This window comes from Oncorhynchus masou, chromosome 22, assembly GCF_036934945.1.
Source record: "Oncorhynchus masou masou isolate Uvic2021 chromosome 22, UVic_Omas_1.1, whole genome shotgun sequence".
NCBI lineage: Eukaryota > Metazoa > Chordata > Actinopteri > Salmoniformes > Salmonidae > Oncorhynchus > Oncorhynchus masou.
This window is the reverse complement of record NC_088233.1, coordinates 16,580,926-16,599,169: the sequence shown is the minus strand read 5'-3', so window position 1 is coordinate 16,599,169 and position 18,244 is coordinate 16,580,926. Positions and strand designations below refer to the sequence as shown.

The following is an 18,244-nucleotide window of genomic DNA, read 5'->3' as shown; positions in this document are numbered from 1 at the left end:
TCACAGTGGATTAAGGTTTGGACTGTTGCTGGCCCACTGGCAGGTCTAGCCCTGGTTCGGACTGTGGGATATTGGTGAAAAGCGTAGTTTGGCCCGCTCAAGCTGTTTCTGCTACAAAAGGATAGATTTTAGCGAACAGCCTAATGACTCTGTTTGAAGTATAATGAACCCATGACCCCATCCCATTGCTGTAACCTCTCCTATCTGCCAACATTGGGGCTGAGGGACAATAAGACAAAACTGTTGGCATTCCCTAGAGGGGTCTGTGGTGGAGTGTGGAGGCCGTTTGTAACCGCATTGAGTCTAGGAAAAAAATATTTATTTACATGCAAACAAAGTTAAGAGCTAACAAGTTACCGAGCCATTTGCTTTTCACAATGGAAGGGGTGTGCAAACAAAGTGCAGATTATTTTACTCAATAGGACTCCAGGGTCTACTCAATAGGACTCCAGGGTCTACTCAATAGGACTCCAGGGTCTACTCAATAGGACTCCAGGGTCTACTCAATAGGACTCCAGGGTCTACTCAATAGGACTTCAGGGTCTACTCAATAGGACTCCAGGGTCTACTCAATAGGACTCCAGGGTCTACTCAATAGGACTCCAGGGTCTACTCAATAGGACTCCAGGGTCTACTCAATAGGACTCCAGGGTCTACTCAATAGGACTCCAGGGTCTACTCAATAGGACTCCAGGGTCTACTCAATAGGACTCCAGGGTCTACTCAATAGGACTCCAGGGTCTACTCAATAGGACTCCAGGGTCTACTCAATAGGACTTCAGGGTCTACTCAATAGGACTCCAGGGTCTACTCAATAGGACTCCAGGGTCTACTCAATAGGACTTCAGGGTCTACCAGAGACTAAGGGCTCTATTTTCAGCTGGCGTTAAGGCATAAAAACGTATTATAGTTTGTCAATTCTTCATGTAAAAACTGCCGCACTAGCATTTTCCAGGCCCAACGGCAGGTTATGCAATTTACCCGTGTTATATCAGCTCGCTTGCGCTCAGATGGGACGGGTGGAAATATTTTAGGTGTGTCCTTAAAAACATGATCCAAAGTGCTAATTTCAGGCAGCTTTGACAGGGATAGTTAAGACCAATCAAAAGCAGGTTTTAGCAGTAACATGGTTGGTTATGGCATGAATTTTTACAGTGGAAATACAGCCCATATGAACATGGAACAAGAGTAGCCTGATGTGCTTTTGGTGCCTGTATACATCGTATTGAGAAACAAAAATACAAAATGTTTTCCCCCCATTTCATTTTACTTGGTTAATAACCAAGCATAGCCTCCCCTCCTCTCAATTAAGTACATTTTTTGTCCTGCCCAATGCAATCGCGAAGTAGTCAAGACTGTCGATAAAGGGTTTGGCTCCTGAGAACGCTTGGAAATCAATCTTAACATCACCAAAGCGTTATTAAAGTTTGAGAGGAGTTAAACAGTGAGCTGACATTCCCATTTGATCTATGCACTGTAGGCAGGCCCACATTATTTTAACCATGCAGGTCCCTTTTTTTGGACGTGCATTAAACCCCTAATCTGAATGAGATCTGATCTGTAAGGTTTCAATTCAGTTCAGAAAACAGACCTATTTGGGAGCACTATAACAGTGAGTGGACATTCTCCCTCTCTCTTTACAGTGGATTTTGTCCAGCTACTTTTAAAAGTTTGGATGTGTGTAAAACCCTCCACGTTGTTTTAATATTATATGCCCACAGGGAGAAATGATGGTGCCTGTAAGCGTGACATAGCCTATTTGAAATCAATTTGTTTTGTTCTGAACTTGCTTCAAATTATTCACTCTTTCTTGACCTTATCAACAATTAATTGAATTTTGGCATTGCCAATTTTTAACATGTCCATGCTCAGCCATAACGCAATTTACAGGAGGCCCAGCCCCTAAACAAATCAAGTTTGTCACAAACACATGGTTAGCAATGTTAATGCGAGTGTAGCAAAATGCTTGTGCTTCTAGTTCCAACCATGCAGTAATATCTAACAAGTAATATAACCTAACAATTTCACCACAACTACCTTATACACACACACACAAGTCTAAAGGAATGAATAAGAATATGTAAATAAAAATATATGAATGAGTGATGCCCGAACGGCATAGGCAAGACGCAGTAGATGGTATGGAGTACAGTATATACATGTGAGAGGAGTAATGTAGGGTATTTAAGCATTATATAAAGTGGCTCGTGATAAAGCAGTGTGAATGCTATTGAAGCCACAGCAAATGGGTTCAAGTTAATGTATTTAGCAAAGTCAGGTATACATTTTATTATTTAACAAACTATAAAATGAACTAACATTGTAACTGGAGTTGATTCCAAGGCAATACATAAAAGACCCTAAATACAGAACTTGAAGCAACCAAATATTTCGCCATGGAGCAGGTTCTGATTGGCCAGTGAGGGGCCAAGCCTCTACACACTGATTATTCAAAAACCCAGCCCTTTCGCCCCAACGGCAAGTGCGCCGATAATTTTGATTATGAAAATAGCAGAAATATTTCTGACACACCCCTGAACCTATAGTGCTACCACCTGCGCTTAGATTTACCATTGTGTAAGGTCTGTTAAACTAGAGCCCATTATATGTGCGTGCATGTGAGACCCACACACCCATTATCATGACAGTTCACTTGTTGGTTGTTAGTTGAATTTTGCACAATGATTTTATTGCATGACATTTAAAAGAGCAAAATCAAATTTCCTTTCATTGTCCAATAGACAAGTGCACACGGTCCCATGGGGGTGCCCATTTAAAAAGGTTCAAATGTGGACACATGTTGGGTGGATGTAGATTAAAAGAAAACTATGAACCTCCTTGATCTAGCTCTTCAGGATTTAGAGGCGTCTGGCGAACAATGAGACAGTCAGGTTGTCGTCTTGACTTCTATGCTGAGTGAACAGGTATCACAGCACACAATGGCCTCTTCTCCCTCCGCCTCCTCTCTTCCAATGGAGAATTCCCCTCCACAGCGACAGCCATACGTGTACACCTCGTTATCTGAAAAGAGAACACAGACAGACAATGACAAACAGCTGAGAGAAAAGGGGCACATGGGATGAGACAGGTGGGGAAGTACTTTAGGGATCTATCTACGATGACTTCAATGGCAGCACAGAAGAGATCATGATTAAATAAGTAAGATAAAGATGACCATGACTTGACTCACCATCATCCCAAGTCATGTCGTCCAGACTGACATGGGCGTCGACTGGCCAACTCTGATTCAGTTCGCTGGCTGTATTGAGACACAGAAGAAACATGAAAATGTAAAATATTTAAAAAAAGATTTTTATTTTTTTGTGTCACTCCACAATGGTACAATAATAGACAATAGGAAAATCACATTGATGCTCTCAGATACATATTTGTAGGCTACTGTTGTGCCAGTGACATTCAGTGTTCAAGAGAGTGATACAGGAGATTCAAGAGTACCACAGGCAAAGCACACAAACGAAAGGCAGATGGTGGGGAGATGGGAGGATGTGAGATGTTAGACTGATCTCATTCAATGGTAGTTTCTTGGGAAAGACAATTGAGATCTTGCATGAATCTCTGTCTAAATAGTAAGGAATATGAAGGCATTAGGCAGCCTCTCCGGGATTGTTTATGTTTTCATACAGAACCAGTCAAAAGTTTGGACACCAACTTGTTCAAGGGTTTTTCTTTATTTTTACTATTTTCTACATTGTAGAATAGTAGTGAAGACATGAAATAAGACATATGGAATCAGGTAGTAACCAAAAAAAGTGTTAAACAAATCAAAATACACTGCTCAAAAAAATAAAGGGAACACTTAAACAACACAATGTAACTCCAAGTCAATCACACTTCTGTGAAATCAAACTGTCCACTTAGGAAGCAACACTGACTGACAATAAATGTGACATGCTGTTGTGCAAATGGAATAGACAATAGGTGGAAATTATAGGCAATTAGCAAGACACCCCCAATAAAGGAGTGGTTCTGCAGGTGGTGACCACAGACCACTTCTCAGTTCCTATGCTTCCTGGCTGATGTTTTGGCCACTTTTGAATGCTGGCGGTGCTTTCACTCTAGTGGTAGCATGAGACGGAGTCTACAACCCACACAAGTGGCTCAGGTAGTGCAGCTCATCCAGGATGGAACCTCAATGCGAGCTGTGGCAAGAAGGTTTGCTGTGTCTGTCAGCGTAGTGTCCAGAGCATAGAGGCACTACCAGGAGACAGGCCAGTACATCAGGAGACGTGGAGGAGGCCATAGGAGGGCAACAACCCAGGAGCAGGACCACTACGTCCGCCTTTGTGCAAGGAGGAACAGGAGGAGCACTGCCAGAGCGCTGCGAAATGACCTCCAGCAAGGCCACAAATGTGCATGTGCCTGCTCAAACGGTCAGAAAGACTGACTGCCATTAGGTACCGAGATGAGATCCTCAGACCCCTTGTGAGACCATATGCTGGTGCGGTTGGCCCTGGGTTCCTCCTAATGCAAGACAATGCTAGACTTCATGTGGCTGGAGTGTGTCAGCAGTTCCTGCAAGAGGAAGGCATTGATGCTATGGACTGGCCCACCCATTCCCCAGACCTGAATCCAATTGAGCACATCTGGGACATCATGTCTCGCTCCATATACCAACGCCACGTTGCACCAGACTGTCCAGGGGTTGGCAGATGCTTTAGTCCAGGTCTGGGAGGAGATCCCTCAGGAGACCATCTGCCACCTCATCAGGAACATGCCCAGGCGTTGTAGGGAGGTCATAGAGGCACGTGGAGGCCACACACACTACTGAGCCTCATTTTGACTTGTTTTAAGGACATTACATCAAAGTTGGATCAGCCTGTAGTCTGGTTTGGTCGTTGTTACTGCAATCTTGTGAGACCATAATTTGACAGTGGTCAGGTGGAAATTATAGTCCTACATCTAGGTGATTCAATACATCATACAAAATGAGGCTATACATTCACTGGGACCCTTTGTCACAGTGCTTCAACAGTTAAGCTAATACTACAGGGCAAATAGATGTCCATGCCTGATCGAAGCCTCAAAATGACTTGTAAAGGAACAAAAGCAGATCAACTACACTGCACACTGTAGTCTTGACGGGACACTATAGTCTTGCTAGTGTTGAGGGAGTCAGAGTGACCATGACTCAGCCAGTTGATGCCGCCTGCCCTGAAGGCCCAGATGACAGCCAGTCACTACTGAGAGATCCCAAGGAGGCTCTTCCAGGTCCCATGAACAACTCTTTTTTTAAGGTGCCGGAGCACCATTTTTTATGACGTCAGCATTTCTCAAAGTTTGTATCGACAAGATGTAGCCTATTGAATATAATTTTAGAAAGTGCATAAAATGCCTCCTAAAAATGCTACAGTCTATGAATATTTTCGCAACACTTTTTTCTTATTTTAATACCCTCAAACACCAAATTAGGCCATCACTGTCAAACATGAATGATAATTATTCACGTTTTACAGGTGAAATGTTCAAACTGCATAAACAAGTCATTAATTTGAGCTCAAATCAGTTTCATGGGAATATCCATTTAAATCTTCTTGAATTATGTAGGTCAGGAGTAGGCATAAATTAAACTAATTTTTTGCTGAATTCCTGGTGATTTTAGTGATTTTTTAAATTTTTTACTAAAAATGAAATCCCCACAAAACACACAATGTATTTATTTTTTATATTGAGGGAGAAAAAAAAAATCCCTCCACCTGCTGCCGACCCCTGATGCAGGCCTACATACTGTTTTGTGAATTAGAGCAGATAGTGTTAACTAAAACATGCATTTTGCCTCATGGCGAGCGGTTGGAGATCTATGGAGGTCACTGGTCTCAGTGTTGGGGAGGAGGAGAAACACGTGTGGGCTGCTGCAAGGTGCCCTGAATCAAACCGGGAAGACGACCACTATGTGTTTGGCAATGGGGCGGTGGAGGTGAGGTACATTAAGAATGAGATGATTTAGTATTAGTCTGGCTGCACATCGCTCCTAGACAACCCAACAGTGTGTCAGAGACCTGGAGCAGAACGCATCCACCCTGCACACCCACACTTCTCCCTCCGCCACAAAACACAATTACCGTCCCTAGTAATTAACATACATGTCTGCCTAAACACAGGAAAATGCAACCCCGGTCTCAGTACCAAAATGATTTGCAACGCCGGTTGTTTATGATATAGTTTGACAGCCAACATGGGATTCGTTCCTAATGCTTTGAGACTATCAGCTTTTAACTGTTTCTTTGTTGTAATGGTATTGAATATCACTTGGAAGAAGGCTATACATTCTCAGTTGTAATAGACATGGGGATAGCAGTGAATGAATATCCATCCCCCTTCATTTCTAATGAGCAAGAAGATAAAACATTCCACTCATGATGAAGTTCAAAAGGGCCGAGCAACAGAGTCATCCATCTCCCTCTGATAAACAACAGAAGGACTGACTGAGTTCCTCTGAAATCTGGATGAAACAGGCCTTTGAGCTGGCTTCAGTCGTGTTTGTTTTAATTATCAGCCCCACTTGATCACAGTGCAGAATGAGCCAGTCCTTCTGAATGGCTGGGCAACATTAAACACTATGGTGCTGTTTACTGGTAGGTACTGGAGATCTCTCTGATTGAACACTACAGAGATCTACAGCAGCCAGACAGATGGGAGCTGTGCTAGTCTACTACCCAACCCTCCCTATTGGCTGGTGGTTGAAAAAGCACACAATTGTCATACTTGAGTAAATACTTTCTCAAAGTATTTGGTTCTAAATATACTTAAGTATCAAAGGTAAATGTAATTGCTAAAATATACTTAAGTCTCAAAGTATAAATCATTTCAAAATTCCTTATATTAAGCAAACCAGACAGCGACAATCTCATTTTTTAAATTTTTTAAAAGATAGTCAGGGTCACACTCCAATTCTCAAGACATCATTTACAAACAAAGCATTTGTGTTTAGTGAGTCCACCAGATCAGAGGCAGTAGGGATGTTCTCCTGATAAGTGTGAATTGGACCATTTTCCTGTCTCACTAAGCATTCAAAATGTTACAAGTACTTTTGGGTGCTGGGAAAACATATGGAGTAAAAAGTACATTATTTTCTTTAGGAATGTAGTGAAGTAAAGGTTGTCAAAAATATAAATAGTAAAGTACAGATAACCCCAAAAACTACTTAAGTAGTACTTAAAATAATTTTCCCTTAAGTACTTTACACCTCTGCTATGCTTACAACAATCACTCTGCAACCAGCAATGAGGTACATCCAATATTCTTACAGAACGGCCAACAAAGAATGCCCAGATTTCACATTCAACAGAGAAACTGATTTGTCTGTGTTATAAAAAAAAGGTGTGTTGGAAACAAAGTATTCATGCTGGAAATATAAATGATTGTTAAATGAACACACAACCTTCACTTCTTTCTAACTCATTGTTAGGTCATAATGGATAACTGTCCATGGAGATCTAAATGTTAGATATTCAGAGGATGAGTGAAAAAATAATGATTTAAAAAGCGGTTAAAAAGGGCGTTTACGGCGGGAATCTTTAGAGTTTGGTTATTGTAAGGCTGCATACAACGATAGACAAAGTCAATACCATCCATGAGGGCCAGAGAGGGGTTTCTTTCTATTACAGACACTCTATATGTCAATGCTATGGCTAGAATGTGCTGCCTTATAGTGGCACTGTGCAGTGGCTGGCTGGCTGAGTGTTTGCCCCCAAAGGTGATGAGAGCTCTCCCCTGCTAATGGTACGCACACACACATACATACACACACACACGGCCTGAATGTAGAGTTGTTGAAGGTCCTAATGGAGAGCTAGCTAGGGGAACCTCTTTCCTGGGATCACGGGGGAGCATATCACTTCATGTAAAGCTAGGCCATGTGTAAAAGGCCTGACCTACATTTCCCCCTCCTCTCCTCCCCTCCCCTCCAAGGAGCATTTTATGAGGGACAGAGATGGCAGAAAACAACCATTGTCAGGAGCCCGACACAATCTCTTGCTTGTTTTATTCATGTATTGGCTGTGTGGGTGGGTGAATAGGAGGGTCTTTGCAAAACAAGCTCTCTGCCCTTTCTTGTGCACCCAGATAAGTGAGAAACGTTCAGGTGAACAAATATGGTAAAACAGGCCAGTTGTTTTTAATGGGTTGGTACTAGAGACTATTATTGCTTCTGACTTTTAAAGTTTCAAGGAAATCTTGGAAATAGAATTTAAGTTATGCAAACTGTATTGGTTCATGCCTCATTTAGTGTGACCTTTTCAGACAAAATAGGCCCACTAGTTATATGTGGCCTTAGTGACTTCACACAGCGTCACTGTTTATCACTCAATATTAAGCAAGGGATGGTCCCAAGGGGAATTGCTATGGAATTTAATTGAGCATGAACCAACCAGTAAGAATAAATAAAACCATAAAATTCCAAACGTGTAATGAAATGAAAAATCATGTTTCATGTTCAAATGAATCACAGGAGAGCTATTAAAAAAGAGTGAGAGGGATGAGATGGTGGCTGAAAGAGCATCAGAGAGTGGGAGTACAATGTGCTAGTGTAGATGTAATGTACATTATGGGAGAGTGAATGTTTCTTAGCGGAGCCGGATTGTAGTGTTCCTCTGAGAGACTCCTCTGAACTATGGAAGGAGGACGACTTACCACGTAACTGCAGATCGTAGGCTCTCTTGGTCTCCTGGTTGCTCAGAACCTTCCAAGCCTGATCGACCTCAATGAACCTGTGTAAGTGCTCCTCTGCCTCAGTCACAGTCACATCTGGGCCCTGCTTGTCGGGGTGATACTGTCAGCCAGGAGAAACACAGGTTAGAGACAGCCACAATGACAAGACTGACAACAGCCATCACAACAGAAACAATGACCAAAATAACAGCAGCCATCAGTCCCCTGAACCAGTACTTTGTTTAAGATGGTAGAGGAGAGATGTGGGAGGGGAGAGATGTGGGAGGGGAGAGATGTGGGGATGGCTCAGACACACTAGACAGAAGCTAGGTTAATTAAGCCATAGTAGTCGGTGACAATCTGCCAGTGAAAAAAAAAAGCCTGTCAGAACCTGAACTGTCAGCTTTTTCTGGGTAATTTGCTGATGGACCAATGCTCTTCTTCTGGACAATTTACCAGAGGAGGAGGAGTACAGTAATGCAAACACAACTAGATTGAGACATCAGAGGACAGAACCGTTAGCCCAGACAGCTTTGGGCAGAGAGCTGGAGAAGAGCATTGGCCATCCCACGACACCTCTGGCCAAATACAGTAGCGATACCACCCATGCTCTCTTTTGCGTTTTATTGTTGTTTTGTTAGGCGAGAGGGGCTATAGCAATATCCGCATTATGTCATCCGTTGATTAATATCAATATTGAAGGATCTCCTCATGTAATGCTCACACTGGCCCTGAGGTATGTCCCTGTTCTCTAGTGGATACTGACGGCCCTGTGTGTTTCCTGGCACATGGAACAGCCCTAATTTCCTCCTGCAGGTCTATGCAGTTCAGGCTTCAGCCACCGATTAGTGAGGGTCGCAGGAGGATGGATCATGGGCTCCTGATCTGCCTATGGGAGAGGGGCTTTTAGAAAACTTAGATCTATCCTAGCAGCATTCACATGAATGATGATGATGATAATCTGGCACTGGCAAGCAGACCATTGCGTGTGTGTTTGTTCTTGTATGGTCACTGTAGTTCAGAAACAGAACCTCTTCAAGAACGGGTAATGATACATGGGGTGATACTGAACTACAATGACCAATGGTCTCAGCTAGGCAAATTAATGTCCACCGCAAATATACTTTACATTTTAAGTAACTGGAAGACGCAAACAATTTTTAAAAATACATACATAATGTACGCCTCCACATATAATTTAAGAAAGATCATCAAGGATAACATAATAAAGCTTAACGGCTTATTTTCATTGTGGTCCTTTTGGAGGTGGAAGAGCGGAATGCAGCAAGGTTAGGAACTGCAGTGGCAACACACAATGACACACAAAATTGCTGTTTGTTTCATAAAATGAGCTAATTAGTACCGTTCAATTTACTAATAAACAACAATTGATAGGGGTATGTGAGACAAGGGAGATGTACCTAACATATAAAACAAGTCAATCCCTAATATATACAAGACAATCACAATATGATAGACAATAGGCAGACTACATGCTATCCCGGGTATTTTCTTCTCAGCCACGTACTGAACTATAATCTTATGACTCACTTGAAACATGCAACTATATAGCAATTTTTTCATTGAGAATGTGAAACTACCCATTGAATGTATACATTTCAAATTCATTGGAAGACTATTCTAAAGAATGGCAGCTGAGTACGAAAAAAGTTATTTTCCCATAACACTATTACATCTAAAAGGAACACTATCAGTTTCACGCTTTCTAGCGGAATAGTTCTGGTTATCCCGGACCGAGTTAAAGTAGTTATATAAGTACCTAGGGACCAGACTGTGGACAATCTGATGTACCAGACACAATTTCATCTGAGAGACTCGCTCCTCCACTTTGAGCCATCTAAGGCTTTCAAAGCAGGAATGGTCAAGATGAGTATGTCCTGGAAGTTTAAGAAAAATCCTGGCAAATTTGTTCTGAGATGTTTGCAATTTATTTTTTAATTATCTTGGAAGCACTATTGTACCAGGAAGAGCACCCATAGTCCAAATGGCACAGAACAAGAGCCCCTACCAATGCCACCATGTTGCATTCTTATCCAGATATTTGGAGGTTCTTGCCAGAAACCACATTTTATGGTTCACTTTGGATATAATCATCTGACAGGGGAGAGCATGGCACAAAAAGTTATCTAGAACGCATGATAATTAACAGACTCTTTTGCTGTGACTACTAAGTCACCTGCTACCACCTTAATATCCAGTGATTTACTCAGTTTGACTTTGGACCCGAGCAAGATGGACTGTTTTTCCAAGGTGAAGTGACAGCTTGTTGTCATATAACCGTTTACTGACATTCAGAAGTTCAGCACCGAGGGCCTCCTCAACCACAGTTTTGTCTTTGTAAGAAACCAACAGTGCAGAATCTGCATAAAGGAAAAGGTCACATGTACAGGCAGATTTCAGAATTTATATACAACAGAAAGAAAAGTGGACCCAGCACACTCCCTTAGGGTACCACAGTTCAAGATTTTGGGTTTAGACAGGGTCCCATCCACACCCACCATGTGTTTTCTTCCTTACAGATAAGCGCTAACCCATTTTACGGCGAAGTTGTTAAAGCCCATAGCTCTTAGTTTGATTAACAGAATCTCATGATCCACTGTACCAAACATCTTTTGGAGATCTAACATAACCATACCATAACATTTTCATCCATCTACTTCCTTCCCGGTGTGGTCAGTTTGATATAGTAGGCAAGTGTTGGTGGAATGAGATGCACTAAAGCCAGATTGAGGCTTGTATAGTATGTTATGTAAGGAAATATAACTGTCAATCTGCTCGCACAATATTTTCCATGACCCTCGATAAAATACACAGGACTGAAACAAGCCAATAGTTTACATGATCTAACTTAGTCCCTTTTATTTATATCACCCTTGTGCGTTTTAGTTCACTGGGGGGGAGTTCAATAGACAGATTTACATTGTGAGTTACGCAGGGGGTGATCATTACTGCAGCATTCTGTAGAAATCTGGCAAGAATGTTGTCACGGCCAGTTGTTTTGGAATGGTCAAGTTCAAGCACATAGAAACGCATTGGCCTTATTTTGGACAGATCTTAGTGAGTGTGAAACTTTGTTTCGCCTCTTCCTCTATTGTTTACACAGACCAGGCCCCTCCCCACCTCTCACTCCAACAAAGTTGAGAAATCCTCTCTTGACAAGCAGTTTTAAATCTACATTTGCATTTGCAGTTTGGTCGAACAGAAAATTGAATGATTAACTGCAATTTGCACTGAACTCTGAAGCAGAATTTTGTTTTATGACTGAGGGGACAGCATTCACACATCTCTCAAGACACCTGGAGCACAGGGCCAGCCACTCTTAAACACCTTCCGACTAACGAGATGGTCAAGCCAGCATAGGTGTAACACATAGACTAACATGCTTCTACACCAGCATTGCTTGTATAATTTTAAACCGTCCCCTCGCACATACCCGGGCGCGAACCAGGGACCTTCTGCACACATCAACAACAGTCACCCCCGAAGCGTCGTTACCCATCGCTCCACAAAAGCCACGGCCCTTGCAGAGCAAGGGGAACTACTACTTCAAGGTCTCAGAGCAAGTGACGTCACAGATTGAAACGCTATTTAGCGCACACCGCTAACTAAGCTAGCCGTTTCACATCCGTTACACTTGCTGTTTGGGGTTTTAGGCTGGGTTTCTGTCCAGCACTTTGAGATATCAGCTGATGTAAGAAGTGCTATATAAATTAATTTGATTTGATAACAATCCGTGCGCCCTACGTACTACCATGCTATATGTGCTAAAAGTCCAAGTGTCAACTGTAGGGACCATCTCTTCCTTCAGCGGTCCTACAAACTCGCTTTTCAAAGGAGAGGTCAGGGGAAATAAGGATCACCCATAAACGTCTCAGACAGATCGACCATGGTGGGATTGCTGACATCCTCAACATTAGACTTGCTCCTTTTTTTACACATAGCACGTGTAACGGCACGACCTTCCCTCTAGCCAAATTGTTTCCCGAAAAAATAAAAATAAATGGAGACCACCTTCACCGGTAGGCTAAGCTTCACTGCAACGAAACCAGAAATAAGTTCAGACTCGAGTTCCACATTATACAAAGGAACTTCCATGCAACACATCTCCACGCCTTGTACTAACACACTGTAACCAGTTTCTGAAGTGTCAGAAAAAGACAAAATACCCTCCAAAATGAAGGACTGCCCCAGTTTTGCTGTATCTTCACCGGCTGCACCGGCACTCGGCAGAGAGACAAACCAGTCTTTTTATTTTAATTTTACCTTTATTTAACCAGGCAAGTCAGTTAAGAACAAATTCTTATTTTCAATGACGGCCTGGGAACAGTGGGTTAACTAACGGATGTGTATGAACAAAGGGTTCATACACATCAAAGGGTTCATACACACAACCATCAGTCCCAACCAGAGACTATGGGCTGAAGTGCTCCCACAAGAATAAACAGCTATTTCTCTCTCAACTTAGGACACAGAGACAATGTGTACTTTCTCACGGCAGAAACGTGAAAATGGCAGATACAAATTTATTATTTTTCCTCCAATCTTTATCTTTGGGCACTGTAGAAAAAGACTGAAATCTGCAGTAGGTGAATTCTCTGGATTGCTTTTTGTGTAGGCTTTGTTTGTGATGGTAGTTGTGTGTGTGTAAACAAACTCATCTGCAAGAAATGCAGCTTTCTCAAGAGAGATCCTTGTGCTCAAATCTAGGTAGCAACCCTTTTGCGAAGGAAATGTTTTAACTACTGGAGAAGGATGAGTGTCTAAGTCCTCAAAGTCCTTGTCCTTAGAACCACGCCGATCAAAAAGACATGCCTGTTCTCTTGCGAACTCCATATGATTTTGAAATTCTGTATTTTGTAATTTACAGAACTGTTGTCTGTATGCGTCCGAGACCAACTCGTAAGCCAGAAGGATAGCAGCTTTAACAGTGTCATAATCTGAACTCTGATCAAGAGATAAAGCAGCGTACCCTTTCTGAACTTGTCCCACAAGAACACTTTGGAGGTGCAGTGACCAACTACCGATTGACTCAGACTACTGCTTTTGGATCGCCAGATGCCACTTTGATGTCATAATGCTTTGCAATGATGAGCAGATTCACCTTCACCTACATGTGTCCAGCATCTCCCAGGTTGGGTTTTCCACAAATTCTTCCAACTTAAAGTCAATGGCTTTAAAAAAAAATGTTTTATACAAGGCTGTGTGTTTATGCAACTTTCAAAATGATTCCACCAATCTTATACCCGCTCAGGGATCCACCACAAATCTGTCAGTGACAGAAACTCCACCACAAATGTGTCTTTTGAACACTCCAATATGTGGGCAGAGCAAAGCTTCAGAGTAGGTGATTAGAGCAACTACCATACTCATGGGGAAATAGATCCTGGATGATCCCACTTTTTGTTACATTCCCCTGAAAGACAACCAAACGAAATGTTGCTGAAACATGGAGGAATTAACAAAGAGTCACTGACAAAACAAAATGTGGGGTTTTAGGAGGGGTTCTGAAAGACACTCATGGGTGTCCACTGACAGTTGACTAGCAACAACAACTGGGACCTAAAAGACACTCACCATGAGTGCCACTAAATTTGCCCACTAAGAGGCAAACAAAAGAAAAACCCACACCAAACTTAAGACAGGAAGTAAACAAAAACGTTGAGCAAAACAAAAAACAGGGAAGATCAGAGAAAGGAATGTTTTTTGAGAAATCAAATAGGGAGAGCCAACTAAAAGGTGTTAATATAATAATAAAAAATATATCCCATTTAGCAGACGCTTTTGTCCAAAGCGACTTACAAGTCGGCTGGGGCCACTACTTTTACATATGGGTGGCCCCAGCGGGAATCGAACCCACGACGCTTGGCGTTGCAAGCGCCATGCTCTACCGACTGAGCCACACTGTTGACCCTCCACATCTCTCAAGACAACTGGAGCACTGGTCCAGCCACTCGTAAATGTCACCTGGGCCAGCACAGGTGTAACACATACTTACTAACGAGGTGACAACAAATCGGTGCGCCCTACTGCTATTCATGCTGATAGTCCAACCTCAAAACATAAATGGAAAAAACAAAACCTGTAACACCAGTGCCAACCTCTATCGTCTAGCCTATTTAAAAGTTTTGTTCAGCAATGAAAGTGTTACAGTTTAAAAGAACAAAGACTCAACAGAAGGTTGAGAGGGGAAGCTCATTTTCTAAAACATTCAGTGTGGTCACGCAATGCATATGACAGGTCTATATACGTGACCAGGCGCCTGTGCTCAAGAAATGGGTCTGGCTATCTGATAGATGGGGTGAGGAACTGATTCAATCAACATTCTGACAGAAAAATATATTGTTCTCTTTCTAAAGAACATTACAAAATCCTTCTCACACCATTGAACCAGCTTTGTGGCTCTCTCAAATCCTGAAGGAAATCAAAGCAAACCTAGAGAAGCTGCTTGGTTCCACAGTGGTGATATAGTCCCAGAGGGTGTGCATGTCCAACTCCCCTTTGTGATCTGATTGTGACAGTGCTCTGCGCTGGAAGCTTACAGGTGTGAAGTATCTGGCTGCGGAACTAACATGCTGAACACACCGGCCACATCGCGTACACGAGCGTTGCTAAATAAATTTACACGTACATGTTATTCAAATCATTGCACCCACACTGCTCGCGAGCGTCTGCGTTGCCAGGCGCAAAAATAGTTGTTGACACAAATAGTTGATTCTATTTGTGGTGCAGAACTCGCTGCAAGTCCTGCCTCTCCCATCTCCTCATTGACTTTTAGAAACATATACCCACGTGCCATCTCATTGGTAATACCCACGTGGGTGATTGAAAGATGAACTGAGGTCGGTTATGGTAATACACCTTATTATTAAAGTTAGTTGCCAATCGCCATTTTAAGTCCAAAAGAAGAAAAGGCCTGGAAGGCACCTTGTGCATTTCAGGTAAAATAACAACTCAATGCGTACATCCCAGGTTAAATTAGATAGCTAGCTTGTTGTTGCTATCTATCTAAATAGGACAAATTTGCTAGCAACTGCAAGCTAGCTAAATTACCATATGTTTAATGCTTTTCGACCTGTCCCTAAATTTATTTAATTGGTTCAGAGTTTGTTTTGATATTTCAACCTGTGTGTCGTGATCGCGTTTGGTATGTGGGGGACAAAATCCGGTTTGGGCGTGGCGTAAGGCTTGAAAACAGCCTACACCTCCAGACCCACTAGTCCATGCTGCTACAGTAGTTCTCACAACTTTATGGTTAAAACGAAACGTATACATTGAAGAGACTATAGCCTGGTGAGTGACTATTTGCTAATGACATTTGAGAAAATTTGAAGCTCAGAATTAAACATGTTTTATCTACTGTAAAAATTCCAGCCAGACAGTATTTTGACATTTTACAGCAGAGAAACCCATTTGCTGTAATTCCTCCCCCCACTTCTGAGTCCCCATGCAGCTCAGGGTTTTTTCATAAATACATAACACAATGAAAAGCCCCGGCTCTTATAAAATAGCCCACCCTCCGTTCCTGTGGAGTTACGTACTTTAATTGATGTCTCTTTGCACGCATTGTAAAATATTCATTTACAGGGGCTAATGGAGCTTAGAGGCAGGAACACAATATAAAGCACTGGCAATTTGGAGCACTAGGCGCTTCTTACCATGAATCATCTCTCTCCCTATCTGTGCTGTATCAGACTTGTCTGTTTCTACCACGAGGCTGAGGCGTGTGCTGTGCAGGCATTCAGAAGATGGGAGAGCAGATGAGCTGGTGGCAGAGCAAAAGGCCACCATCATCACACTACTGCCCCCTAATGTCTGAGGGAGGCCAGACACGAGCGGGTATTACTGAGGGGGGAAGGGGAACGCCAACAGCAAAGTTTAGGATGTTTTGTTCAATTGGATTAATCAAATCTTGTTTTAAGAAATGTTGACATTGATGGTAGCTTGAATTTTGTGTTTTTACAATTGGTTATCATAGAGCCCCTGGTTTATGTGAAATCCTACAGCACCTTGAATCCAGAAAGTCTGACAAAATAACACAGTAATCAGTTCATGGTGATATCTGTGGCCTAGGCCTGTATCCTACTTACTGTGTGCTAATAAACATTGCTAATTACCAGAACTACCATACTCTTGCTCAAATCCCTGTGTTTATAGAACAGTGTGGCTATTTTCAGACAAAAATATTTTCAGATAACCCAAAAACTATTTTGGTGTTTTATAGCTTATTGACTAGAGTATGATTGATTTGACAGTTTCTAGGTGATTCCTGTAATTAAAATGGGTTTTGGATTATACAAATCCATTTTTATGTTGTACTCTGTCAAGGATTAAAAGAAAATGTACAGATTAATATCAAAGGGTAAGATGCAGTTAATACTTCATCATACAGTCATCAATCACATCGACAATCTAAGCTTGCATGATAAGTAGACTAACCTTGCCAGAAACCTACAAGACTTATCTTGAAGACACTCCCAGAATTCATGTTGAAGCTGGAGCGCAGTCGATTAATGTAGTCTTGATTTGCACACATGGCCAGAAATAAACACCCAGTCGGTAATGTGTGTGTGATAGAGGGTGTGTATATTCATAAAATATATTACTTTCTAGAAATACATGCTAGGTGCTAACGGACCAACAGTAACGTTATGTCAAGATACTTTCTCACCCCGCCTCTCACTCAATTATTGGGACCTCTTTTGACATGGTTCATCAAGATGCAAATAAACCTAACAGCAGTTAATTCATCAGTACAATTGAAAAGACATGACACAGGAGACCGTTAGAGTTTACACATACCATTAAGGCCAGTCTTTGGTACTTCTGTTTGAGGTCTTGTAGCATATCCGATGGACTGGATTCAAGTATAGAATACCAGTCTTTCTGGGATCTACGTTCACTTGTCATGTTGAGAAAACAATCATCTTTTGATTCAATTTGTGAGCCAAACAAGGTACTCTTAGTTTCATTACCAGAATAAGTGCGATCTAACCGTTTCGTCGCCTATGAATGACAGCTAGCTACAAGGCTAACAACAACAATGTCCACGTGTTCGTTGCAGGCTAACCAGTCAGCAGACATTATCATTATATAACATGCCATCAAAATATTCGTTTGTTAAACTGCATTATATATCGTAATTCCAAAAAGGTTCAACAGCAAGCTGAAACCAGCACATTACACAAATGTCTGGCACTTTGCTCTTCCAGCCGCGTGCCTGTATCACGTGATGCCCCTGTGTAAGCATGTGCATCAGTTTTTACAGCCCCCGCGGAAACATGTCCTATAGTGCTTTAGTGATAAAATATGTGCTATATTATAAATATAGATCCTATTCTCATAAACGAATTATGCATAAAAGTTCAATATCTGTACAAGTACTAATTACCATTCGTTTCAGCCATTGAACCAGTAATTGAACGGGATATTACATTTTTCTACACGAAGTAAATATTGCAATACAGACATAAGAACGTGGATGAGAGGATCTCAATGGAAACTAACGTTAGCTAAATGCAGGGCATGCACTAAGCACATCTGGGATAAGAAACGTCCA

At 41.9% G+C, this 18,244-nt stretch overlaps 1 protein-coding gene across 1 annotated transcript; it reads right to left on the bottom strand.

The window, feature by feature from the left end:
* Nucleotides 1-302: 302 nt before the first annotated feature.
* Nucleotides 303-17,933, bottom strand: dnajc24 (DnaJ (Hsp40) homolog, subfamily C, member 24). Its single transcript, XM_064929415.1, has 4 exons — nucleotides 17,488-17,933; nucleotides 8,650-8,788; nucleotides 3,191-3,259; nucleotides 303-3,021 (listed from the first exon to the last, which is right to left on the bottom strand). Exons 1-4 carry the CDS (start codon nucleotides 17,593-17,595, stop codon nucleotides 2,888-2,890), a joined length of 450 nt encoding a protein of 149 aa, XP_064785487.1. The 5' UTR covers nucleotides 17,596-17,933; the 3' UTR covers nucleotides 303-2,887.
* Nucleotides 17,934-18,244: the final 311 nt, after the last annotated feature.

Excerpts from the sequence above, each read along its gene's own strand:
- dnajc24 (XM_064929415.1), bottom strand. The coding sequence starts at position 17,595 with ATGACAAGTGAACGTAGATCCCAGAAAGACTGGTATTCTATACTTGAA. Across the intron at positions 8,789-17,487 it reads ACCAAAGACTGGCCTTAATG|TATCACCCCGACAAGCAGGG; the intron begins GTATGTGTAAAC and ends CCTGGCTGACAG. Across the intron at positions 3,260-8,649 it reads CTACGATCTGCAGTTACGTG|CCAGCGAACTGAATCAGAGT; the intron begins GTAAGTCGTCCT and ends GTCTCAATACAG.